General features: G+C 32.1%; 3 protein-coding genes and 1 long non-coding RNA gene across 10 annotated transcripts in view; 1 reads left to right on the top strand and 3 right to left on the bottom strand.

Annotated features, from left to right (window-relative positions):
- The window catches only part of LOC146526781 (proton-coupled amino acid transporter-like protein acs), a 34910-nt gene extending 32939 nt beyond the window's left edge, over positions 1-1971 (bottom strand). The window contains exon 1 of one of the 2 annotated variants that reach the window (XM_085205792.1): positions 1836-1971. The gene's annotated coding sequence lies outside the window, so the exon portion shown is untranslated. The remainder of the gene's footprint in view (positions 1-1835) is intronic. The other variant, XM_085205793.1, reaches the window with a different exon arrangement.
- A 3066-nt stretch (positions 1972-5037) lies between these two features.
- Positions 5038-11859, bottom strand: Tango9 (transport and golgi organization 9). 2 transcript variants are annotated; one of them, XM_085205789.1, is made up of 8 exons: positions 11720-11859; positions 10238-10385; positions 9750-9896; positions 9333-9480; positions 8074-8235; positions 7292-7456; positions 6647-6773; positions 5038-6351 (listed from the first exon to the last, which is right to left on the bottom strand). In XM_085205789.1, exons 2-8 carry the CDS (start codon positions 10382-10384, stop codon positions 6165-6167), a joined length of 1083 nt encoding a protein of 360 aa, XP_085061915.1. In that variant the 5' UTR covers position 10385; positions 11720-11859; the 3' UTR covers positions 5038-6164. The 2 variants fall into 2 exon arrangements, with proteins under 2 accessions (XP_085061915.1, XP_085061916.1); XM_085205790.1 differs by lacking the exon at positions 11720-11859 and adding an exon at positions 11192-11333.
- A 469-nt stretch (positions 11860-12328) lies between these two features.
- On the top strand, positions 12329-14792 carry LOC146526779 (uncharacterized). Of its 4 annotated transcripts, none has more exons than XR_014879283.1 (6): positions 12329-12586; positions 12965-13174; positions 13602-13724; positions 14091-14242; positions 14410-14491; positions 14675-14792. It is a non-coding gene; the product is annotated as an uncharacterized LOC146526779 (long non-coding RNA). The 4 variants fall into 4 exon arrangements; XR_014879282.1 differs by having other exon boundaries at positions 12330-12586; positions 12965-13158; XR_014879281.1 differs by having other exon boundaries at positions 12330-12586; positions 12965-13186.
- Positions 14793-16003: 1211 nt separating this feature from the next.
- On the bottom strand, positions 16004-21888 carry LOC146526778 (cubilin-like). Of its 2 annotated transcripts, none has more exons than XM_085206457.1 (4): positions 21748-21888; positions 19353-19487; positions 16871-17011; positions 16004-16201 (listed from the first exon to the last, which is right to left on the bottom strand). In XM_085206457.1, the coding sequence occupies exons 1-4, from the start codon at positions 21821-21823 to the stop codon at positions 16143-16145; spliced, it is 411 nt and encodes a 136-aa protein (XP_085062583.1). In that variant the 5' UTR covers positions 21824-21888; the 3' UTR covers positions 16004-16142. The 2 variants fall into 2 exon arrangements, with proteins under 2 accessions (XP_085062583.1, XP_085062584.1); XM_085206458.1 differs by having other exon boundaries at positions 16871-16996.
- Between the last annotated feature and the right edge of the window lie 4112 nt (positions 21889-26000).

The raw sequence follows: 26000 nt of genomic DNA, 5'->3' as shown, positions 1-26000 counted from the left end.
AGTAGTTCCTGAAACTTTATAATATCAGTATAGGTAGTGCAGAAGTATAGATATTGTCGTCAGGTCATTAAAGTTTCATACAAGATTGTAGATACTTCATTAACACTTCTACCACAAGGATATATCCTGATATCATATCCTGAGAGTATATTTTCTCTTAGGAATATAACCTCTATAGCCAATTAGTAATATAGAGGAGATACAGCGCTGAGTTCCGCCACTCAAAATGCAGTGCCATATTAGTGTTGTGTATATTATTATATAGGCCAGAAAAAGCGTATATTTATTTTATATTTTTTACAACACTAGTTTATAATAATAGTTGTTAAGTAAAGAAAATTTTATATAGGATAGATAAATACTATAAATAGTGTCTAACATAATCTATACTTATAAAACTAGTTTCTCAGCGTCTTGAGTTCTACGCCACGCATGCGGTTTTGATATTATTTTATAATCATAAAGGTACTTGAGTCCGTATGAAACGGAAGTGTCTTAATGGGAACAGAATAAATAACACTAGGTTCCCAGGTACCCTCTACCTTGCTATGAGCGGGATACAGCATGGAGAATAGAAAAATATGTAATATATAAACATTATATTTCACCTTATCTCACAAGGTATTCTTAAATTCTACATAGTATTATAATAATATTAAATAATTAAATGTTGTAATTGATTCGTTACAAGTATCTAGTAAATAGATAATAAATATTGTATATTAAAATAAATTAACGTCAGTCACTACATCCGCCTACATAGCCCGGCCCGCCCGGCTATCTCGACAAAAAAACCAGTAGGTATATTTTTCAACAGAACTTCATCCCGCATAGCAGGATAGGATAACCTGGTGCCAAGGTTCGTGTTCTATTATCCGCTCAAATTACGTGTGAAATGACGGAAATTTACAGCGGGTTATGTTTTATCAGAGCATTGGAATTTATTTTCCAGCTCTCAACAGTCGTCATAAATTTTCATTTTCATTATATTTGAAGTCGCTACCGTTTATTAGAAAAGCCGTAACCTAACCACACCACTACATCCATATTTGTGTTGTTATTTTGTTTTCTTGCGTAAATCTTTATCTTGCGGCGACTTTATGATGACCTCTAATCATTCTTATATACAATATTGCATATAAAAGTTATTTTAATATCGAAAGTTATTATAATATTATAGTTTTTATAGTTTCAAGGTACGGCCTTGAATAATCGCATATAGCATGATAGGCAGAGGGAACCTAGTGTTAAAACACTGCTTCTTCTAATTTTCAAGACGTGTGTTTTAATGGATTCTTCTATTGCATTGTGCTGGTACAAGGACGAATCCGGAATCCAATTCACAATCGTCACATTAAAACTAAGGGTATACTTGTATTAATGAGACCGTCGTAGTAACATCAATTAATACTAGACAAATATTCACAATGCATTATAATTATATAAAACAATACAGTTTTTGATACAAAATTATGAAGAAAATTTTATAAAAATCGCTTGCAAATTTCACTATTTAGGTAAAATTCCATTCCAAAAAAAGTTTTGAGTGATCAATCACCTAACGATAATAAATTAAACAGCGAAAGGAGGTAAACAAATTTTTAGAGATAAACTGACGCTAAATTATTAACTAAATTATAGAAGATAATAAATGAAAAAAAATGAAGCAACTGAATTTTTTTAAATAAACAACACATTATGTAATTTAGTGAAAATAAAGCCTTATTTCAACTCTAAATAAAAGAAATATGATCAAATTATAACTTAAAATGACTTTAAAAATAGTAAATTTAAATAATAATAAAGATTTCTTATATATTTATTAGAATACTCACGTAATGACGTTAATTTCAAAGTTTCCGGGCGGAGCGGTCGGGGTTGTCGCTCGCGCCGCGGTCGCTTGAGGAATGAGCCCTGCGCGCGCTAACGTGACGTCACTGCGCCACCCCAATGTAAAAGGCATTTTATTTATTACGATATTGTTATTAATTCCACGTATTATATTGTACATAGTGTTAAGATAGTTCGTTTCACACACATACATAACACTTCCGTTCGCCACTTTCGGAAGAATTCAAAGGCGTATAGAACTGGGTTGCTAAGGTCGAGGAGATCGGTTCGACGATAGATAGACCGCGGTCAGGTCGCCCAAGGACCTCACGGACAGAACAAAGCATCGACACAGTGGCACAGTGTATTCGTGAAAATCCTACATAGTCGACTCGTAAGCGTTCCAGTCCATTAAATGTACCCAGAACATCATTACAACCGATTTTGAAGAAAGATGTACTCATGCACCCTTATAAAATTCAGTTGGTGCAAGAATTAAAACATATTGACGCCATACAGAGAGAACACTAACCCGCGGTCAATTGAAGCTCTAAAAGAAAACATCCGCAGAGAAATGGCAAGCATTTCAGAAGTGACGTGCCGCGCAGTCATCGACAATTTAAGATTCAATTGAGGGAAAAGTAGAGAAAAGACACTTTGCACTAGCTATCCTCTAACCACTTTTCTATATACAAAATACAGCGTGAAGAAAAAAAAATTAAAATATCATACAACATTACATAAATATCGTCGAGTGTAAAAAGGATGTAATCAATTGTTCCTTGCCCCAAAGATATAACCGTGGAGTCATACGTCTATGAGATTTGGTGAAAATACTTTCAAATTTGGCGATTTTTTTATGCAATATTCTGGTATATCAATTCAAATTCTCGTTTAAAACGTTTACTTTAATCCCAAACGTTCCTTTAATAAACGTTTACTTTAATCCCACTTATTTTTATTATTCTATATATTATAAGTATTTAAAAAAAAAAAGAAAAAAAGCGTTACACACTTAGTGTTAAGACACTCTTTTCCCCATATTTTGCGACATTGCCTAATGGGTGGCGGAGTTCTCCGCCGGTCTCATTACTAGAGGGAGGATATGGTAATATTCATTCCCCTAAGTAGAAATCATAATAATCACAAGCACGCACGGTACTACTACTAAAATATTAATGATGACGATGAGGCCATCGCACAACGTCTGACTGTTGGCACAATGCCTGACGACGGTTGCGGGTTTGATTCTCACCTAGGGAAATAAATAATTTTCCTAAGTGAGAATCGAACCGATGACCTTTTTTCATCTAATTGAATCTAATTTTATAATATAGGATTGTATAATTTTGCAAAAAAAATGCATTCTTTCTATAATTCAGACAAATATCTACGTTACCTAAGATTAGTGTATAAAAGATACCATTATAAGTTTTAAATTGTTGGCAATTCTCTAGTTTGAATCGTTTGTATTATATTATTACAGTTTGTACTACCATATTATGTTTGTACTTTAATACGTAAAAATTTAAATAATAATTCAGGTACCTTTTTAATTGTTGCCTATGACGAATTAAGGCAACAAATGTGTAACATAACAGCTCACACACAATATTACTGTCAATATCAAATTTGAATTTTGAATTGCCTTTCAATACTTACCGATACCAACTATCTTGGCCTCTCGGCTCACACATGTACTTATGTAATAGCAACATCTTATTCCCACGTACACTTCCTTCTATATCCTCTCTATTCTAAACTATAACAACCAATTATAGTAGTAATTAATACTTAAATTAGTTACACTAACTACTACTAACTACATATTACCATAGAAGCGCAGTGCAAACACTAAGGAGTACTTAATTAATGAGTGCTGACGTATGCACATTAGTCCCTAAGAAAAGTACTCGATACTTTTATATTGTAAAGGCTTGAGCCCCAGCACAGGCACTTGAGTGGTGGTTTCACAAGTAATGTTGTTGTAAATACTATATTCTATTTTAAGAACTATCAATACATAAAAGTTTCATTTGGATAGAATTACAAAATTATCTTATATGCTGCTCCTGTAACGGGAGCGCAGTCGCTTTCATCCTGTATTTAAAAAGAGGTGAAGAGATGACAGTAAACGAGGTGAGAAGTATGCAGTGGCCGTAGCCTTTAGTGCTCCGTTCTCTCTGGCTACCTCGCTAGAAATTCAGCGTGAAGCTAAAAACGCAGAGGGAAACCAGCGACAAAAGATATTTTAGCTCATTTAAGTGACAGTTAAATCAGCTTCAGGGTCTATTCTGCACACAGCAGGGTAGGTAGAGGGAACCTAATGTTAAGACCCGCCGTTTCCTACTTTCTGCCGAATTTTGGAGGCTTTGCGTGTTGAGTGGCAGAACTCAACGTCGCGCTTTGCCTCGGCAGTAGAGCGAAGAAATGGAAATATAAACGTAAATACATATTTCACTTTCTCGAGTGGGGATCGAACCCACAGCCGTCGCGTTACAGTCACACCCTCGTACCGCTGCGCCACGAGGGCCTCATGAAAAAAATAAAAATTGATTTAAGTGAAAGTTTTAGTGTAGTAAATCGCCACATTTCTGTTGAACAAGTAATATACAAGAATAGCATAGTCATTTTAATTTAAATTATTTGCTAATTACGCTTCAATGAGAATGAGGATGGACATCAATATTGAGTTTTAAAAGAGCATATTCTTAACAGAGCGAGAAAATTAAAATAATTCAATTCCCCGAACTGGAAGCATATCCACAACTTTCATTATTACAGTCAGACAGCGTGCCGCTGCGCCGCGACGGCCTTTTACCATTGACGATTCGCGATTTCCACTGTCTAGAAGATTATATAAAGGAAATTATTATTTTAGTGATAAGCGTGCTTGTGTTGTTTCGTGGGAACTTCGTGGGAACAGACCACGCCACTGTGGAATGGCCTACCTACGGCAGTGTTTCCAGGACAATACGAGCTTCAAAAAGCTCGGCTATCTCAATACAAAGCAAAAAAGGGCACAGACTAATCGTAGTCTGTATTATATATGTATATGAATATGTAAAAACTCAGTAAAAAATAGTATAAAATCTTGTTTTGTCTTTTTAGTATTAATTAATACCATTAGTAATAATGAATACCATTTTTATATTCACGGTTTTAGTCGGATATAGTTTACATGAACAGGCATTAAAATCCAATATATTAAATTCGCTAATCGTTTATTATAATAATATCCTTACAATAACAATATCATAACTGTATTATAATTAATAATATTGAAATTCATATATCACAATTTTCAATTATCAATTAATAATATAGAAAAAAATACAATTGCAAAAAGAAATTATTACAAATAATTAAATGGAAAAACTGTATTTCTTCTTTAAAATTTCAATTATAATAATATAAAACGTTCATGTGACATCAAAATAAACTTCATCAGTTTTGTAGATCAAGTATAAATATACTAACATATATGTATAAGTTGTCCAATACAAAAATATAAATATTAAAATTTTGTATAAAAAAAACCCAAACAGTACAAAAATATGTTATGTATACTTTTAATTAAATTATCTGATAAGTATCAATGAGATATGATTTAACAATATAATCTCAAAAATAGTTTTTAGGTGGCAAAAGTTATTTGCAATTATGCCTAGGTTTAATTTACCTACTTTGGTATATGTGGGATAAATATTATGATAAATTTAAAATCAATAAATTCCTCCCATACATACATAACACACCTGTCTCCAAAACGAATCCTCCAGTCATAATAAATCTGTAGAAAAGTCGTTTCTGTACATTGAAAATATTTAGAAAAAAAATAGCCAGGGTGTTAAAGGGCAACTAACAGAATTCATTTCCAGCATTTTTGATTTTTTGTCTGTTTGTGTTTGTGATCGCGTATCACGTAAAAAGTACACAATAAATTTAAGCAACTTTTATACATAAAAATTATAAGTAACTCAGAAAAGGTTTTAGTTTTTATTTCATTGTAATCGCTTCAATCTATCAAAAAGTAAAGAGATTAAGTTTTGAAGGAGTTCATATTTGATATAGTTGATGTGGAAGCCTCTTTACATTACATTACTTTACATTAGTTTACATTACATTAGAGAGGCGTAAAAATTTTGATATAAATATGTAAATTAATTTTAATACACAAAAAATACGAATACAAATTAATATAAAAGAAATTAAAACCTGTCAAATACAAATATTAGCAATCCAAATAAAGTACCAAATGTTAAGTCTTCTTATTTCGCCTACAAATGATTATACTAAAAAATGATATATTTTTTCAAATCTTAAATTATATCTCAAGCCTCTTCCAGTCTATCGGCCTCGCTATCAACCACTTGGCTCTCGTCTCTCCTGCACCAGGGTCTTGGCAGGATGCCGTTGTATTCACACATGCCAAGTATCAACACTAGGAAGCCAATCAAGTGTTGCCAGTGAAACTTTTGCCAAAGTACAGCTAAAGATACCATCCAGATTACAAATGTCCTGTAAATTTGAAAAAAAAAAAATGTTAAAAATACACTTGGAAACTAGTAAAAATAAAATTGAAAGAATCAGTCCAAATATAAGTGCGATAAAAGAATTTTGTAAAAAATGGGAACGATTTTTAAAAAGGGAACGTTATATGAGCATTTCTCATTTTTTTGCCACTATTTCAAAATTTGTCTAATGTTAATTTGTTAAATGTTCTAAAGTTTTAACACATATGCTCCTAACTTCAGAACAGTCACAAGTCATCGAGCTAACTTTATATAAAATTGACAACTTAAATTTGAATTACCTGACAGAATCCAACACCATTCTAGTAGTGGCCGACATTTCCTTAGTAACACTGATACCGGCGAAGTTGAAGAACGCTATAGATAATATTGTTCCCAATATCGCTATTAATAATAAGGAGTTGTTACCTGTAAAGAAAAATAAAATAAATTAAAGTGACTGAATTTTTGCGTGCGTGTTTATGTCATACTTTATAATGGCGTTTTATTTTAAAACGATAATTTAATTATTTAATTTGTTTGAAAAAATATTTTTTTCATTTTCAGGAATTAATTTTTTTCTGAATTATAATAGGCTTTTCCATAGTTAAAATTGTGGTTTCATTTAAAGTGGTGTTGACAATTCCATCCTGTATATAGAGATAGAGATGACCAACATTACTATTTGTTAATATGACTTCAAATTTAGGCAATACATGCATAAAACAAAATAGAATTATTATTATTTTTTTTTTTGTTTTATGCATAGTATTTGGTGGACCTCAACGCCGCGCTTTGCCTCCTGAGCAGAGCGAGGAAATGAAAAAATATATATATTTGAATCCCCCTAAGTGGAAATAGAACTCAAAACGGTCGCATTTACAGTTACCCTGGGACACGACTGGCTAATCTAAAACAATTACCTCTAAAAAACAGAAAATACCTACCAATTTGTACTAAGCCATCAACAACGTCTTCAATAGTGCCTCTAGCATTGTTATCAAAGTGTGGAGGCGCGGGCACCCAGTAGAAGATAACAAGAAGCACCGATAACACTGAAAATCCGAAAACGCCCTCCCATCCCACAGCTTGTAGTGGCGGAATATTTAGGCCTGGAAATTAAATGGAAAATTGGGTATAAAACATTGGAAATATTGTGTAATTTTTGGTGTAAAAGACTGGAAATATTGTATGGAAAAAATTGATGGTATACCTATAATATATTGTAGAAAATTTGAAGTAAAACATTATAATTATTTATGTGACACTTACTAATCGATTATGCCTAAATAAATAAAGAAAAATATATCGTCGGCTTAGAGTGTAAACCTGCTAAATCTATTTTTTTTCTGTTAGATACAGTTTTATACCATACGAAAATGTAAAAAAAAAAATACGAAATGGACTTAATTTTATTTTACATGGTAGAGAAAACCAATCGATTCTCGAAATTGTATAAACCTTCTGATAATACATAATATAAACTATAACGTAACGGTTCTGGATTCGATCCCCACTTGAGACAGGGAATTATAATTCTTAATATTTTCGAGCGAAGAAATGGAAATATAGATTTAAATAAATATTTCATTTCCTCGAGTTGGGATCGAACCCACAACCAGTCGCGTTTACAGTCACACTTTAGCCTCTATAAGCACTATTATAAATAAAAGAAAATAAAGTAAATTTATAATGGTACACTGTACACCCACAAAAACAATCCTCTTACCAGCAACATACTTCTCTTCATAGACCATCTGGCACGCAGATATCACCTGGGCCACGATGATAAGAAGATCACCGGTGATCACACTGTTAGGGCCTTTAGAGGCTTCCGATTTATACATGGCGTCCGTAACACCAACTATTGTTAGGCCTAGGAGGACGTTTACTGGAAATAAATTAATATATATAGTTACTAGTGGACCCGAACGCGGCTACGCCCGCTTGAACTATACGAACATTTATTAAATATATTTATGATTTTATTTTTCAGTTTTCAATAGAGAGATGCATTAAGCAAGCTCATTTTGGGTGACGTTTTCCAACAACAAACTTTGCAAATCATTGCTTAGCAACGGCGGTTGTTATACACATGGCGGAATAAATTGCATATCAAATTAATAAGTATTTTAATATATTGAAATATATCGATAATATTACGAATATGATTAAAAAAGTATCCTATGTTCATCCCGAGACCCTCCAGTATCTCTATATGAGTATTTTATCACAATTAAATTAGCGGTTTGGCCCTGATTGCGTAAAAGACAGACAGACAGAGTTACTTTCGAATTTATAATATAGGTATGGATATGTTGGGAAAATAAGAAAAATATTTAATTAATGTTAGTACTTGTGGTAGAGGTGAATATGAGTTTGATTCTCGTTTGAAGGAATGTTTGCTTGCTTAGTATCTCTTGGATTTAAATGTCAACGCAATGTCGAATCAAAACAAATACCATTTTATATATTTTCAGGAGGCCAGCGTGGTGCGGGGGCGAAATTATATTTTATTCATAGTAAATTATAATGGATAATACATTAAAATGGATAATATAATTTGGTTGAAAAAATAAGACCAAGCAAATAGTATTGTCTAATGTATGAATCATATTGTAATTAAATACAAAAGTATAAAAAAAAAAGATCTGTTATATTATATGGAATGATTCATGGAATGACGTTATCAATTGCTTGTAACGAAATATTTATACTAATATAATATAGCTGAAGAGTTTGTTTGTTTGAACGCCCTAATCTCAGGAACTACTGGTCTGAATAGAAAAAACGTTTTTGTGTTTTATAGCTCATTTGTCAAAGTAATAGGAATCATGTACCTTATACATATAATTTAGTTATTTCCATTTGCCAATGCGAACAAAGTCACAAGCAAAAGCTAATGTATATACATAATTACTAAATTATAAGTGCACCCTGCATTTGTTGTTGTGTTGCTATTAGTCTATATGAAAAAAAAACACTTACTAATTCCAACCCATTCTCGTCTAATAATCTTTCTGTCTAAGAATGTCGTCGACAAAACAGCCACAAAAACTATAATTGAACCTCTGAACATCTGGAAACTTGTCACATATGTCAATGTCAGTCCTATATACATTATTGATGTGCCAATCTGAAAGAAAATAACAAAAGAATAATCCATTTATTTGATTTAGCTTCAAGATTTATACCTAGCAGAGTAGCCAGAGAGAATGGAGCCCTAAATAGAATGATCTCTGCTTCCTCTCATCAAACCTGCACATACTACAAACCCTCCGGGAGGACCTTGTGCTTTACTACTTTCCTCTGGTATCATCAATACTGTGTTCATGAACGTCAAAATCTCTCTTAACACTCACACATATTTTGAAAATATATACATATTTATATAAATATACATACCAAATCAAACATGGCTGCCGGCATCAATATAAAAGGATTGAAATTCTGACTGCCTTGTATTAGAGTATTTTCACCTGTCCTGTCCCACCAGTATATAACTTTAAATGTTAACAAGCATAGCATTTCACCTATAAACATGGCGGCTGCCTAAAATTACAAGTAATTATATAGAAATTATCTTACAATAGTTAAAAAATGGAAATAGCACACTCCATACGATACAACAGTATCACACATCTATTAAAATTTACCAGCATGCTTTGTCTTGACTTCTTCTTACCAAATCAAGGAAATGAAAATAATACATTCCCCCAACTAGGAATCAAACAAATAATCCTAGTATTTATAGCCAGATTTTGCATAGCTGTATCACCACTGCTTCTGAATGATTATTACTGTTATGCTTAAATATTATTTACTGTATTTGATTTGATATACTGTATGAGATAGTATTTATACTATCTTAAGTAATGTTCAATGTTTGGTACCTGTAAAAAGGGATGCCCAAAATTCCTTACAACACCATCTGAGCCTTTAGAATCCATTGTGTCTGCCCATTTTGTACTCAAGCTGTTTATAGAACCTGTTATAACCATCATAATGGCAAGGAACTTCTGGTATCTTGTCCATGCCATGCTATTACAAAATAAATTATGATTAAAACAATAATTTCAAACAATATATGAATATACTAGTGGACATGTGCAGATTCACCGACTTATTTGCACCCTTAGGGGTGAATTCTAATAAAACATGAAACATATGTACAATGACATATTTTTTAACAGTCTAACTTTTACATTTTATAAAAGTCTGTGGTGATTTAAAGATTTTTCATTCAACTTTCAACCCTTATTTCATCCCTTTAGGGTTACTTTTTCAAAATCCCTTCTTAGTGTGTGTCCCCATTATGAAAATAATCATCAATTGTCCAAATTTCACATTTCTAACATCAGTGATTACGGCTGTGCATGCATTGTACCTCAGTCAGTGGGAACATGTCCTTTTATATATATAAATAATAATAAAAAAAAGGCACATGGGGGCAATATTAAATATTTTCATTTCTTTACTCTGCTAATGAAGTATGAGGTACATTAAGTTCTGCCACACAATATGTAATGCCTTGAGAAATTTACAAAAGTGGGGAATGGAAGTGTCTTACCTGGATACTATAGGTTCCCAGGTTTGTTCTGCCAACCCTGATATGTGTGGGGTACAAGCATGAGGTAAAAAAGGGTGAATCAAAGCAAACTTATGTTACAAAATTACTATAATATTTTTTTATATGTTATAAAAAGTTTAAATACACTTCCATGGTTTTTTCCAGGCTTCATGATGTATTGTGTGTTGAGTAAAAGCTAGTATACTTATATAACCCCATAAGATGATATCAAAACTAAATTTTAATCTATTACTATATTCAAGTTACTTATACTTACTCAAACCACTCAAAACTTAGAAATAATGTTTGGAATACTATTAAATTTCACATAACACGCCTCGAAAAGTTCTTACACAGCAATTTCTTTGCATTGATTGTTGAACAAAGTATCATGTACAAATAATAACACAATTGACGTCTATGTTTGTAAATTTTATCGAATGTTTACATATATTTGTAACTTAATTCAAACATTGCTGTGTCATGACTATAGCGTAAATGAAAATTTATAATTAATTTGTATAATATATTACATAAATAATAACTATAACTTTTAATTAGATTTGACGCATACTAAATGGATAATTACATTTAATTTGATGTATTATTGTTTAGTATCTATATATAGTTAATATTATACTAAAATTTAATTCAATATTAAATAACAAGTGTCAATTCTTTTGTTTTCATAAAAACTTTTGTGTTTTGACAGTAATCATTGAACTCTACGTACTTTGTAAATAATACAAATATTAAGTTGCTATAAAGTGAATATAATATAAAGTATAATAAAGATTTAACTTACTTTTTATGTATTGTTGAGGTGGTACTGTGTTGACTTAGGTATTAGATTAGGTACATAAATGAGAAAATGATCGAACAAAATGAACAAAATTTTAAACATACGCCCATAGATAATACACAAACACATACTACCAGGGTCCATCAACTCCCATATTAAAAGTTTTGCCTGCACACATAGATATTCTTTGGCTGTGTAGATATTCTTTGGTTTGGTGCTAAAATTATGAATTATTATTATTATTAATTAATTCATTCCACGTTACGTTTAGGCGTGACCCTCCAGGCTGCTTCTATGTTACAAGATTCAAACTTGCTTTCACATTACTATTTTAATTTTGTGTACCAACCATAATTTGTATATTTTATACAGAAATATATATTGTACCAAGATTTCTAACATAATAGACAAATTACAATGCTGCAATTTTGTACTTAGTGTTTTGTTAAAGTGGAATTAAAAATACATGTTTGCTTAATTATAATGAATTTAATTTATCTGCTAAAGAATATTAGACAAAAAGAATTATACAATATATTGGACTTTTATAATATTAATTTCATTTTCCACATGTTACTTTTTTGTTTATTTTGTTATATTTGTCAATGGCAACAATGTTATCTGGGTTGGGTTAATTAACATGGCGGTCGATCTTGTTGTTCCATGTGATTTAGCTGATCTTCTCATTTGATATTTTTAAAATTCTTGTGTGTATACGAATTAATATATTTTTTATTTAGTTAACGAAATGATGTACTTTAAGTTAAGTGGTTTCGTGTCAGTATATTGAAGAGTTTGTTAAAACACGTGCTTGCAATATGGCGATTGTCTTTTATATAGTTTTAAAACAGGAAAGCTAAATATTATGAAGTAAGTGTACAAATATTATAAAGCAAGTAATGAAAATTATTTTATGATATATTTTGGACTTAAAAATCAAACTCTTATTGCGAGTATACCTTCAAGCATTATAATTACGTTATTCATTTGGTAGCCAGTGTTTAGATTGAAGTTTTGTAGCTGTTAAATCAATACTAACACAACTTCCAAATTTAAGTAAAAACCTATTATGTAAAATGTTAATATCAGAGAGCAGTAAATGTTAGAATATGCGTGTTCAGTTAACATTGCTGTTAGGGTCATTAAAAGTAATTTCAGAAAGGAATTATTTGTTTTTGAAAGAAATCTATAAGTAGCACAGTTCTATATTTTATGGTTTTTTTCACCTTAATTTATTTCATGTTTCAGGGCACAGACTTGGGTCAAATGTTGTTGGCCTAAGACTTTTTTTGGAGTCATTACACCCACTATTACTATACTATAAACACTACCTATACTACCAATAGTCTTATGTGATTAGTATGTCATGTTTTTATAAAAGCGAAAGGCAAACCTAAGCATATAATATGCTGTGCCAGATATAATTGGGCCATCCTATTCAGGTATTAACTATTAGAGGTATATATTCAGGTAAAGTTATTTTTTGCCATTGTAAATATATTTTAGGCATTCTGCTTTTCTTGTTCTGGAGGCATTAAGAGTTGAGTTGCGGAGCTAAATGCCACGCTGCACCAGAGCAAGGAAATAAAAGCATAAATTATCAGAATATTTTGTTTCCTTGAGTGGGGATAGAACCCACTACCGTTGCATTACAGTCACACCCTTGTGCTGCTGCGCCTCAACTGCCTCTTATATTTAGTGTTACTTAGGCAAAGGAGTGCCTTACCAGTAAGACACAGTTACAGTATGTGGGATACAGTGAGAAGCTGATTTATTTTATTTTTTATAATTATAATATTAAAGCCCAGTTGAAAATAAAAAAAATATCAGTAGAAAGTAACAAACATGCAATAATATGAATTTTAAATGAATTCTTTTTTTACAGATGAAAGAGATTCCTTCTAAAGCAAGGGACATTAACTTTAAAAAAAATATAAAATTTGAGAAATAGAGCAAGACGTGAAGATAACATAAAAACATTGGTTTAGAGTCAACAGCATGAGAAGAGGTATTTTATTATGTTTTACATTATTTTTACAATTCCATTCCTTAAATGTGAGTACAATTTGTGATACAACTCCCAGGGAAATTACCAAAAGAAAATAAAATGAATAATAAGATTAGGAAATATTTAAATTTATATTATTTAATAAAATATTCTTTTATGATTTATGTAAATTAATGCCAAGTTTTTCTTTGCTCCAATTGAAAATAATTAATATTCAAATATAAACCATATATACTGGAAATTTAGTTTTGATATGACTACTTAAAGGATAGTTAAGAAAAGTATATGTAATAATGAACATGATAATTATAATAATACTTGTGTTAATAATAAATAATAACAGACTAATACTTATGCTACTTGCAGCTTACAGTTAAGCCAGCATTCCAAAGCATAACTGCAAAGCATTGGAAAAAAAGATTAGAATGAATGTCTAAGATGACACCAGCAATGACAATTCAGAATCTGAAGAAAAATAAGCTGCAGAAATCTTGAGCCTGGAAGTGGGGACTCCCGCAGTAAGTTTTTAGAGTATTTTTAAATTGGATGTTTAATAATCTAAATTTCAAATATGTTGTGTTAGTTGATAATATATTTCAATGTTTAATTAAATTCGCGTGTCATTTTTTTCATAACACCAAATCACTCTGCTCTGCACGCTGATGTCCTCAATGGCGCGGAAAAGTCCCCTATGATTGACAACCCAGCAGAAACAATAGCACCAGAAGAGTTGGATGTCTTGTTGCAATAACTTCACATTCTCTCCCGTAAGTATTTTTAAAACATGTAAATACCAATAAAAAAGATTTTATTTGTTTAGAAAAGGAACAAATTATAAGTTTATTTTAAAAAATCGATTTCATAAAGCAAACTTGTATTAAATTAACCAAATCATTACTGTGGTTATTACGGGTTATTGTTCCTTTATACAACTATATATAAATTTGCAGGCCGCAACTGAAGGACCCCTCGAGAAGAATTCCCAGTTCAGTGTATAATAAATCATTAGAAATGTGAAACAGCCATTTGTAATTAATGTTTGATATAAAATAAAACATTTTTCATATTTATATTCTTTTAATATTATACTTACCAATATCATTTTAATTTAAATTTAATAATTAAAAAATATTTATTACAGTATTGGGGTAATTTTAATTGTAATTGACAATTAAATATTAACAATTTAACATATTTTGTTTGTACGGAAATCACAATTGATTGTTTATTATGATCAATCAAAATTAATTGGTAATTTTGATTTCCGTACAGACAGATGTTTTATTATTAATATTTAATTGTTAATTGCAATTAAAATTACCCTAATACTGTGTACTAGTAATTATGCTTTTGAATTTGAATATTCCCGCTTTTCCGAAAAAGTTTGGTGCTATAAAATGCGGCGCTAGTAGTATAAGCGTGTAAAGCTATTGGCAAAATTTTTTGTATGGGAGTTACGCTTCTTCTAGTATATGTTCCTTGCATACTACAATAATCTTAGTACAACGAAGCTGAAAACTTTTGACGTATAATATTATTAAATTAAGAAGTATATGGAGTATCGAGGCTTTAGACCATTATAGACAACTTTCTATTTAGTAGCATTATATTTGCATACGTTGACACTCGGAAATCTAGAGTTCGCTTTAGAATTGAATATTTCAATTAACGTCAACAGATGTCGCTGCAAATTGAATACGAACAATAATATTAAATTAATTTATTATCATTGTATATTTATAATTATTAATATAAAATTATATTCACCACAAATATTTTATTGTATTTCTTTTTTTCACAGTTTGTGTTACATTTTAAAAATAAAACAAAATATTATAATTTTAGTAAAATCAATTATAATATTTAGATGTTAATACCATTTTGTTCAAAAACTTTATCTTTTTTTGAAAAAAAGTACCAATGAACTAAATAATTTAATGAGCATAGTTCGAGTAAAATTGCCAGTTCATAACTAACTTAATAAAAGATATCTAGTAATTTAAATAACTTGGTCTCTGGTGTCAAGGCAAATCGCGGCGTTGAGTTCTGTTACTCAACACGCAATGCTTCCAGAATTCAGCAGAAAGTGGGGAACGGGATGTCTCAACACTAGGTTCCCTCTGCCTACCCTGCTGTGTGCGGGATACTGTGTAAAGTTGATTTATTTACTTTTTATTTTGCTGCGTTATAAATTTTAAGTCATTTTTTATAAATTAAGCCAGATTCACGGGTCCTGGTGTACGGTATAAACAATATGCATGCTATGTAATAAAACAAAATTTGCTAAAAAAAAGGTTTTATTTATTTATTTTGTAATTACATATATCATTTTAATGAACTTTTAGGTACAATGTATCTTAGCTTACTTCTAATTCGAGTTGATCTCTCCAACTACCCTCAATATATAAAAGATTAAATTCAAATAACGATGCATTCATGGGGGAATACCAGGCCGCGTACAGCTACTGTAGGGCAGGCTAGAAAAAAAAAAGAGAAATATAGGTGAATAATATATTTTAGGTTCACGCTGGATCCCGCGTGTAGCAGGGTAGGTAGAGCGAACCTAGTGCTCCCTAATTGCGCGACTGACGGATCTTCTGCGGTCTTGTTACCAGTCAGATTCACTAACTATTCTTATGTCGAGGTTCAAATCCTAGTTGTTACAATTCCTTAATTAGTAATATATTCATTTTTGCTTTAGCTTGACGCTTTTTTCAATTATTATATAGCAAAGAAGGTGTGATACTTTATTTTCGACTCTTATCCCAATTATTGAGAAATATTATAATGTATATTGCGCTACAACGACCTCTATAGTATATGTATTTATATTTCTTTTTCCTACAATAAGGCCTAGAAACAGGTGTGTAAATAGATGGAGTTCTGATATAATAGAGTTATACAAAACTAAAAGAGCATGCTTTTACTTAATGCCACAAGTGATACACATTAAATATGCCTAAATTATATGAGTCTAAGCTCGAATGGTTTACTAATATCCTCTGAAGAGTTCCACTATTAAAATCCTGTCTTCATCATCAGACCAGCTCATTGAAACTATATTAGTGTTTTACACAATTAAAAAAATAATAAATCTATAATCTTTATTTTTACCTAAAAGTGTATTAAAAAACACAAAAAGTCACCTTTCTCACACCGCTGCCCATAGAAGCCTGTACCCTCACACTTGCACGCGAACCCTGGGTCCTGCACCGTCTGGGTACATATGCCTCTCACGCAGGGCAACCTTGAGCATACATTTGAGCTTCTTTCTGTGAAATACGTACCTATTATGCACATTATAATATTACGATGATTCTTTTCATTGGAGATTGGTATTTTATTTCACGCAGTATTCAACATTAAGTATAGTGTAGTAGCATAGGAAGAGGGTACCCAGAACATTATTTTGGCACCCTTTCTCTTCTTAACGTAGCGAGGAAATGAAAATTCCGTAATGTGGGAATAGTCGTTCCCGTCAACTGTGCCACTGTGAGCACGGTGGTTACGGGTTCGATACTAACTTATATAATTTGTCACATTCCCCCGACAGTCATGCGTTGGGGCACAAAGGTGCGACTGTAAACCCACCACCCACCAACATCTTGTGCCACCCATTACCTCCAGATTTAGAACGGAGATTTGTAGCACTAAGTTACCATGACCTCTCTGTCCACCCAGCTATGAGCGGGATACAGCGTGAAGCTAAAAAAATATCAATATATTGCATTTGTGCGATAAAATTATCATTCATGAAAAAAATGTAGTGTGCCCTCACGCTTTATGTCGATACACTCCGTTGTTTTATAGAGAATAAGACACAATTACAATAATTTTATTAGCAAATATAATAATCAAAGGCTATTTACATGAGAAGAGAATGGCAATATTTGTGGGTTCAATATCCATTTGGAAAAAGCTTTATTTTTAAAATAATACTTTTCTCCCATCTAATTCTTAGAACAGATAGATGATCTCTCGAAACGAATCCTAGGAATAAATTGTAGAAGCTTAAACTAATATATATATATATATATATCAGTTGTCAGTAATATTGAATATTGACTTACAACTTTGTAGAATATTACTTTTTTAGAAAACGCGTACCCACTTGAATGTGGCGGGAGTCAAACCCGCGCCCAAGCGGTCTGACCGCTACGACATACACTCTTCAGCATTATAATCTTAGTTTTTCAAACTCACTTCAGAAGTTACAAGCTTCAATTTTTGAACGTCAAATAATCTACCACCAGCTTACTAAAGTTAACGCCTCAGACCTGAGAAGAACCGGCGCAAGAAACTCAGCGGGACTTATTTTTAATCAATTTTATGCAAATACTTACAATATATTTAATTATTTGTGGCAATGATACCTTTGAAACAGACTGGAGCGAGCATATCATTTGCGTGTTTAGGTATACTATATATACTGATATACGTAAGGATAGCCCAATAGTTCTGCATATTGCATATACTCGTTTATGATGTCAAAGGCATACATAAAGGCAAACGAAATCAAAAGCCCATGTTAGACCTGGGTGAATATTTGAACATAGACATGTCAATATCATGTTTATAGTGCATACTATGAAAAGCAATCAAACGCACATCATTCGAACTGCACTATAGGCTTAACTCTGAAACAGAAAATATTCTTCAAACGGTAATGAGATACACAATGTATGGTAATTAGTATTTAAAAAATGGTAATTATGCTTCGTTGTCGGTTATTAGAAATAAAATGAAGAATATACTTGTATCACATAGTCTTTTAAATAATTCATTACCAAAAAATAAAAAAATAACATATCTAACAAGTCAAATGACGAAATTCTTGCTGTGCTGTGACCGCACGTTAGGACCTGATTCCAATAAAATCAACACCATGAGTGATTTGCTAATGCTATCAAACTTAATATTTAGTTAAATATGAATCTTACATAATCTATAGAATGAAAGAGAACAACAGCGAAATAAAAGCAGATTAAATAAAAAACAACACTAATAATTATTTTTCTAGATTACGAAACAATATCAACTAAAACAAAAAATACAATAAAACAGTTTTAAATAGGTGTAAATGGAATAAACCTCAACGTATAATCCTCAACGTATGTAAAATAATTCTTAAATATGTTGAGATCAGTTAATCTTGTTTGTGAAATTCAGGCTGAGCTTAGCTAGAGCCCGTTTATATGATACCGCGCTTTGGTTCATATCGAACGGCATCTACATCTAGTGTTAAACAGAAAATGGGTCACGCATTTATACGCAACATGTGCAACATCCGGTGACGTACCATTAAGACTTCCGTTTCCCTCTTTCACCCGAATTCTTGAGGCATTGCGTATCGAGTGGCGGAAATAAACGCTGCGCGTCGCATCGTTACGAATGGGAATCGAACCCACAACCGTCGCCTGCAAGTAATAGCAGCGGCTTTGGAAGTTGTATAATTTTTTAACTTTAAAAATGTTTTTAGAGTTAAATATAACATAGCTGTGGACCAGGACTTGTTAAATGAGTGAATAAATAAATGAATGAGTTCTTATTTCTCATTTAACTAAACTACTCTCAGGTTTTTTAGTTTTTAGTTTGTTAGCAAGCATACTACACTACTACACTACCTACCTCTCAAAGCATTGAGGCACGCTCGCCTCGTACGGTATATGTACTCAGTCTTGCAGCCGTTCCCGCACGTGCACGCTGTACCAAATATTTTGCATCCATTTTGGGTCTGATCTGGTTCACAGGCCTGCACCATCACTGGAACAAAAGTCAAAGTCAAATAATTATATTATATAGAAGTTGCCGCCGTCAACGCGGCGGTTATACAATGGACTCGTTAGTATGTGATGTGACCAATGAAATACGATATTGGATACTACTAAATTCAAAGTAAAAATTAAAAAGGAAAGACTTTTTTTTTTCACTTTTCTATTTTTCAAAAAAAAAACGTTTATAATGAACATAATATAATAACAATCAAAACAAAAATATCTAAAACATGTTTGTTTTAGGATGTTTTTATCTTCATCGTTTCCTTTCAAAGATTAAGCCGGAATAATGAGTACATATTTATCAAAAACTGTCATACACTTATATATGAACTAGCCATCGCCCGTGGCTATTTGCATGGACTAAAAAATGTCAAATATGAAATCTCATATATTTCTCGTAGAAAAGATGGCGGAAAGTGGGGAATGGAGTGTCTTAACATTAGGTTCTTAAGTGCCCTGCCTGCTTTTTGTATTTATTCGAACCTTTTATCTGGATTTATGTGGGTTCATCATTTTCCTTTTAGATAATATCAATATTATGGTACACAAAAAATAAGTGCACGTTATATTAACAAAGTCAATATGCGTTTCATTCAAATCCGTCCAATAGTTCCAGAGATTAGCGTGTACAAACATACAAATAAACAGACAATTTTTTTTATAGATTTGGGCTCTATTACTGTTCTTAAACCCCCCTCAATTATTATTTTGTAAATAAATTCAATGTACAGACGTGCCATTTTTACTCCCTTATTATATGTATAAATCACACTATTAGTTATTTTCCGACAGGGTAAGAAAAACTATTAAAATATAAAGTAGAACACTTAAAAGTTATTATTTCAATACAAAAGACGTTTTCTTTAATAATTTATCGTGGGCGGTGCTGATATGAGATACGAACGGAACGGGAACGTATGGGACTTATGACGACGTATTTGTATGAATTCTATGAACTTGGGCCGACTCACAGGGACACACTATCAAGGGACTTACTTTAACGACAATTTTCTATTTATACAATAATTTAATAAACATAAACTAATTACAATTATAAAAGTAATTACAATTAAAATTACAAATACTCGTGGTATGTATATCATTAAGCCTTTGACTTTAAATTGACATTCATTTTTATCGTCCCAACAATATAGATTTAATGCCAATTAATTGAATTCAATTCACATAAAATATGATGATGATTAGGAAACAATAGCAATTCAACTATCCTATAATTAATTGAAGAAACTAGGGGCGCAAACACATGTTGAGCGAAGCGAGAATTAAATTTTTGAATTTTTAGAATTTTTATATATATGTTTGCATATTTTCATCTCAATCGATCAAACCGTTTGGGAGCCTATTGTGAGAGCGAAAAAGAGTGTAAAAAGTCTCCAGTAGAGCGCCCTGCTCGCTTCGCTCAATAAGTGGAGAACAAAGTATTTCACTGCTAGGTTTTATATCCAAGCAGCATGGTGTCTGACTATAAAAATGATGGTTGTGGGTTCGATTATACTCACGGGAATGATTTATTTTTATTTCCTCCCTCTAGAGATAAGACAAAGTGCGTCGTTAAGTTCCTCCACTCAAAATGCAATGTTTAAAAATTTGATCAATGTATGGCGAATGCAGAGTCATAACACTAAGCTCCCCTTGCCTATACCGCTATATAATACTTGCGCAAGCGATCGTTAACATTAAATCAATATCGCAGAGCTTTTTTTAAAAATATGTTTGTTTATATTTGTGTATATACATAATATAATGATTTGTGTAAATTATTTCAAATAGGCGCCAGCTCATGAAGCAATGGTGGTTGTGAATTTAATTCTCACTTGGGGGAGTTTGAACCGCGCCTCTCTACACACAATCTTTTGAATATTAGGCAGAAAGTGATGAACAGAAGCTACAAATTGTACATATAAAATATTATAATATATAATTTTTATATTAAAAATATAATAAAAAATATAAAGTACATATTATTAATAACCATATCAAATAAATAAATAAATAATACAGTTATACAATATACAGATATAAAATTCGCAATAACGAAAGAAAGTCTTTTATAAAAATTTACTGCCCCACGTCCATAAGAAGACTTCCCCAAAAAACTAAAAAAATCCCAAAGTAGAAGAAAACAAGCAAAATATATGTACAAAATATATGACTCAGAATCTCTCTATATAGTGACCTAAAATATGTTTAATACTATTTATTAATAAATTTATATATTAACTTACAAAAACAAGCTAAAGCGAGGAGGACAGCAATGCGCCAGCACATGATCGATGTGATGCTACGACTGATATCGAACATCCTCTAACCTAACGTATCTACTCGATTGTGACACAAGTGTATAATTTAATTTAATTGTTTAACCGATGTTTTAGTTGGTAAGCTAGGGTCGAGACACTCTGCTCTCCTTTGTTTCATTCTTTTCAGCTGAATGCTGTATCTCGCACATGGAACTGAGAAATGAAACTAGGTTAGTTTCGATGTATCCCACTATATCTGCGGTGAGAACTATGGGCACTTAAAATACTGAATTTTTAAATTACATTTTCAAAATTTAATATAAATAACACACGCTCATTCTGAAACTGCCGCCGTGTTTTCGATATGTTTTTTTGTAGCATCATGGCCATTTCCTATTTTCAGTACTGAGTTCAAAAATATGTATTTTTTTTAATAAAAAAGAACTTTTTGGTTATAAAACTATTATGTGATCTTTACATTAACGATGAAAAAAGAAAAAAAAACTCTTAGTAACTTCTACTACTTTCCTTTGGTATAATAGTAACAGCTACAAATATTACTATAAAATAAAACCGTATTCTACAGTTATATAGTGTGTTCTCATAGAAATAATTTTAGTTAGGCCACTTTTCCTAGGCGACGTTTTATCTGCGTGCACTATGTAGGTGGTGAATGTATATTTCAATGCCGTCATAGCGTAGCGGCTACGGTACGCGTTCTCGTAGGTTCGTTTCTCATTCGGCTGTATGAATTATTTTACATTTCTCACTCTAGTAACAAGCCAAAGTGCAACGTTAAGTTCTGCTACTTAAGAGGTAAAATTTCAAAAATTCATGCCACGCAGGAAACGCAGTGTCTGAACACAACGTAAACTTAAAAATAATTGATATATTTCTAAAGAATCTTGTTTTTATACTCTATAGGCTCTCATGGATAGAGGAGCTTGGAGCTTTACTCCAATTGTTTGCTAATAGCGCTTTTTGTCGATCACCTCACGTTTCTGCCACTCTACTCTCTTATCTTTCCTTACGTAATGTGCTACGTACATATTATATAGATAACAGACATCCTTTAAAAGTGAACGGCCGTCATATTAGCATTCATAACGATGTGTATTTTTTTTTATAAATTATAACTATTTTTAGTTATTTAGCGGAATCTCTCAGGAATCTATTGAAATAATTTATAGGATGACATTTAGACTGTCTACACAAATGATGTTTTTGTAAAATATGTAATGTATATACGTTGGTTTCAATATACCACCGCGTACACATATAACATCGTATCTCAACAATGTCTTTTCTACCTTGCTGTTTGGTTGTGGTTGTTGTGAACTATCGTACTCCTAAGTATACGAGAAACTGCGCTGGTCTGGATACTAGAGCTTCATCATACTTAATGCTCTGCCAGTTCACCACTCAGCAGCTTTCCGGGAAAATTACAAATATACGGCTTCTAAATGATGGAATGATGTTCCTCCGCCGACACGTCCATTATCAATTTTAAATTAAAATTAAAAAATCATCTTTTTAATATGCAGAAAGCCATGTATTTGTAAAGATAATAAAATGTATTATGTCTAACAACTGTCATCATAGAATGACGTCGAATATCTTCTAATATGTTTTGTTTTTTACCACATTTTTGTAATTTTCTATATAAAATATAATAAAGCGGAAGAGTTTGTTTGTTTGTTTGTTTGTTTGAACGCTAAGATCTCTGTATCTACTGGTCAGATTTACTATGTTTTTGTTTTGTATGAAAGCTGCATTCTTCAGAAGTGCTATAGGCTATATAATATTACATTACACATATATACTAATAAATTAAAATACTTTCTAATTTGACGTGCAATTTATTCTGCCATGTTAATAACAATCGTCGTTGCTAAGCACCGGTTTGCAAAGTTTCTTTGTTGTTTTAAGAAAACGTCACCCAAAATTAACTTATATTTTGATATTCATCCTTATAAAAATAAATGTATTATATAATATTTAATAAATATTCTTATAGTTCAAGCAGGCGTAGCCGCGTCCGGGTCCACTAGTTTTCTATAAGGATTTTTGATTGTTTGAATACGACCAATGTTGTTATTTGGTATTCATTTTTATAATAATGTACTTTGTTTGTAACACTACATTCTCTTTACATATTATATGTTATATTTTATATATTATGTAGATTTATTTTTTGTTGTTAAGCAGTTTCGTTCGCAGGCTCATCTTTTCCTAGGCGGCCACTGAAAATCTGCGTTGGTAGTATTGAGTACTATTGCTCATATGCCAACAACTATGCTGAGTGGCCTACTGCTGCTGTACACCTTGTTTAGTTTAGGCTCATTTAGTATATAATATTATTTGCATGTTTATTTGCATGCTTGTTTTTGTTATTTTGTATATATGGCAGTTGTTGCAGTTAAAATAAAGTTTTAAATAAATAAATAAATAAATAAAAATTATGCGGAATATAAAATAAATTATGGGGAACGAAGTATTTAACACAAGATTTTCTATACCGACCAGATTATAACCCCGAGCACATTCTGTTGCACTAGTAGCTCTTAGTGTAAAAAGTGTATTTTTTTATTATTCATAATGCTAACATAACGCTATACCCGGCATACAGCAGGGTACGCAGAGGGAACCTCCGAATTTTTCGGGACACTTCATGTTGAGTAGCGGAATTCAACGCCAGGAGTTGGTAAACTGACTACACATTTTGCATTATAAAATTTCAAATGAAAACATTCTCAACGCTAATGGCCTAGAATGGATCAAATGAAACGAGAACTTTTACGAAGAGAGAGTATGGATGTTTTCCAAAGAAATGCTAATTGGAACAGTCAGTTCTGTGAACTGAATGAGAGAGAACGCTGTATCATGCATCCAGGGTAGGCATGGGAACTCGGGAACCTAGTGTTAAGACCACTTTCCGCTGAATTCTTGTGGCATTGCAAGTTGGGGGGTGGAACCCACAACTACGGGGCCTAACTGTGCTATAAAACAGCACAAAAGCAAAGTAATATCAAAAAATAACGTCATAATTTTATTTTAAAACAAGTTCAAAATACATTGTTCAGTACAAATTGTACGTATCAGACACAGATCGATAGTAACGTGGCTCCCGAAACGCGGATACGTCCTACAGGTGTGTGCAATACACTAGAGTGCGTATACGGCAACAGAACAAGGCAAAGGGAGATGTTAACTTCCACGCAATTACAATGGTCTTAAAATGACATAGATGATTCGCAAGAAACAGTGTCCATGTCCTAACACTAGTTATCCTACATGTGCCTATTGTACCCGCCATCTACACACTTGACCCACTGTAGGTACAAGTCAATTAGGGACATGCAACCATTATATCACTAAGTGAATAAAGTGCAAGTATCCTGCATACAGCGGGTTAAATGTATTGTTAGGTTTAAGATCATCGAGCCATTCAACTTCCGAGTTGCGGAACTCAACGCCGCGCTGTTTTGTCACCAGAGAGAGGAATTTAAAAAATGATTCTATAGGAAATCATTTTACCAGATCACCCAGTAGACTATTTTGACAATGATAATGACAACCTCCTTTTCTTACAGAAATCGGTTAATAAAAATATAAACAATGGTTTTTAGGAAATAAACATTAAAACCACCACTTTACGACTGTCTTAACATTAGGTTCCCTCTGCCTACCCTGCTGTATGTGGCATACGGCATGAAGCTGATTTTTTTAACCGACTTCTGTAAGAAAAGCAGGTTATCAAATCGACTGTATGTTTTTTTTTATTTTTTTAAATTAAAACCTTTGTTACTGACATAATTAGGCGAGGTTAGTTATGGTTTTTAAGGATAGATCGGTTTCCCAAATATATCACGATGGGATGTAGACTGGGATGATGTCATTCGCGATTTTACACCTATATCCCGTGTTACAAGCGTAACATAACGCGTTAAAGCGTAACCAAACGCTGTAATTTGCCTTAGCGGAGCGAAGAAAAAACAATGTAAATTTTATTCATGCATTCATATTCATCTGTTAAATATAAATGATCCATTGATCTATTTTTGAGTGACACAGATTTGTAAGCCGGAAGTCGTGGATTCAATTCGCACTCATTGCCATTGCAACGGAGATGCACGTCAAAAGGTGTACTAACTAAAGCTTGAAATTCAATTGTATGAGCGAGTATAAGCCGACAGTGTCTGCCTATAAACACTATGGCGGTGTGTTCGATCCCTAGA

The sequence above is a fragment of the Heliconius melpomene genome, chromosome 21 (assembly GCF_056956725.1).
Source record: "Heliconius melpomene rosina isolate 202511_hmr_F chromosome 21, ASM5695672v1, whole genome shotgun sequence".
NCBI lineage: Eukaryota > Metazoa > Arthropoda > Insecta > Lepidoptera > Nymphalidae > Heliconius > Heliconius melpomene.
The sequence above is the reverse complement of the archived record's forward strand: the minus strand, read 5'-3'. Positions and strand labels throughout refer to the sequence as shown.

Excerpts from the sequence above, each read along its gene's own strand:
- LOC146526778 (XM_085206457.1), bottom strand. The coding sequence starts at position 21,823 with ATGTTCGATATCAGTCGTAGCATCACATCGATCATGTGCTGGCGCATT. Across the intron at positions 19,488-21,747 it reads CCTCGCTTTAGCTTGTTTTT|TGATGGTGCAGGCCTGTGAA; the intron begins GTAAGTTAATAT and ends CTTTTGTTCCAG. Across the intron at positions 17,012-19,352 it reads GTGCCTCAATGCTTTGAGAG|GTACGTATTTCACAGAAAGA; the intron begins GTAGGTAGTGTA and ends TGTGCATAATAG.
- Tango9 (XM_085205789.1), bottom strand. The coding sequence starts at position 10,384 with ATGGCATGGACAAGATACCAGAAGTTCCTTGCCATTATGATGGTTATA. Across the intron at positions 9,897-10,237 it reads TTGGGCATCCCTTTTTACAG|GCAGCCGCCATGTTTATAGG; the intron begins GTACCAAACATT and ends TTGTAATTTTAG. Across the intron at positions 7,457-8,073 it reads TGAAGAGAAGTATGTTGCTG|GCCTAAATATTCCGCCACTA; the intron begins GTAAGAGGATTG and ends TTTAATTTCCAG.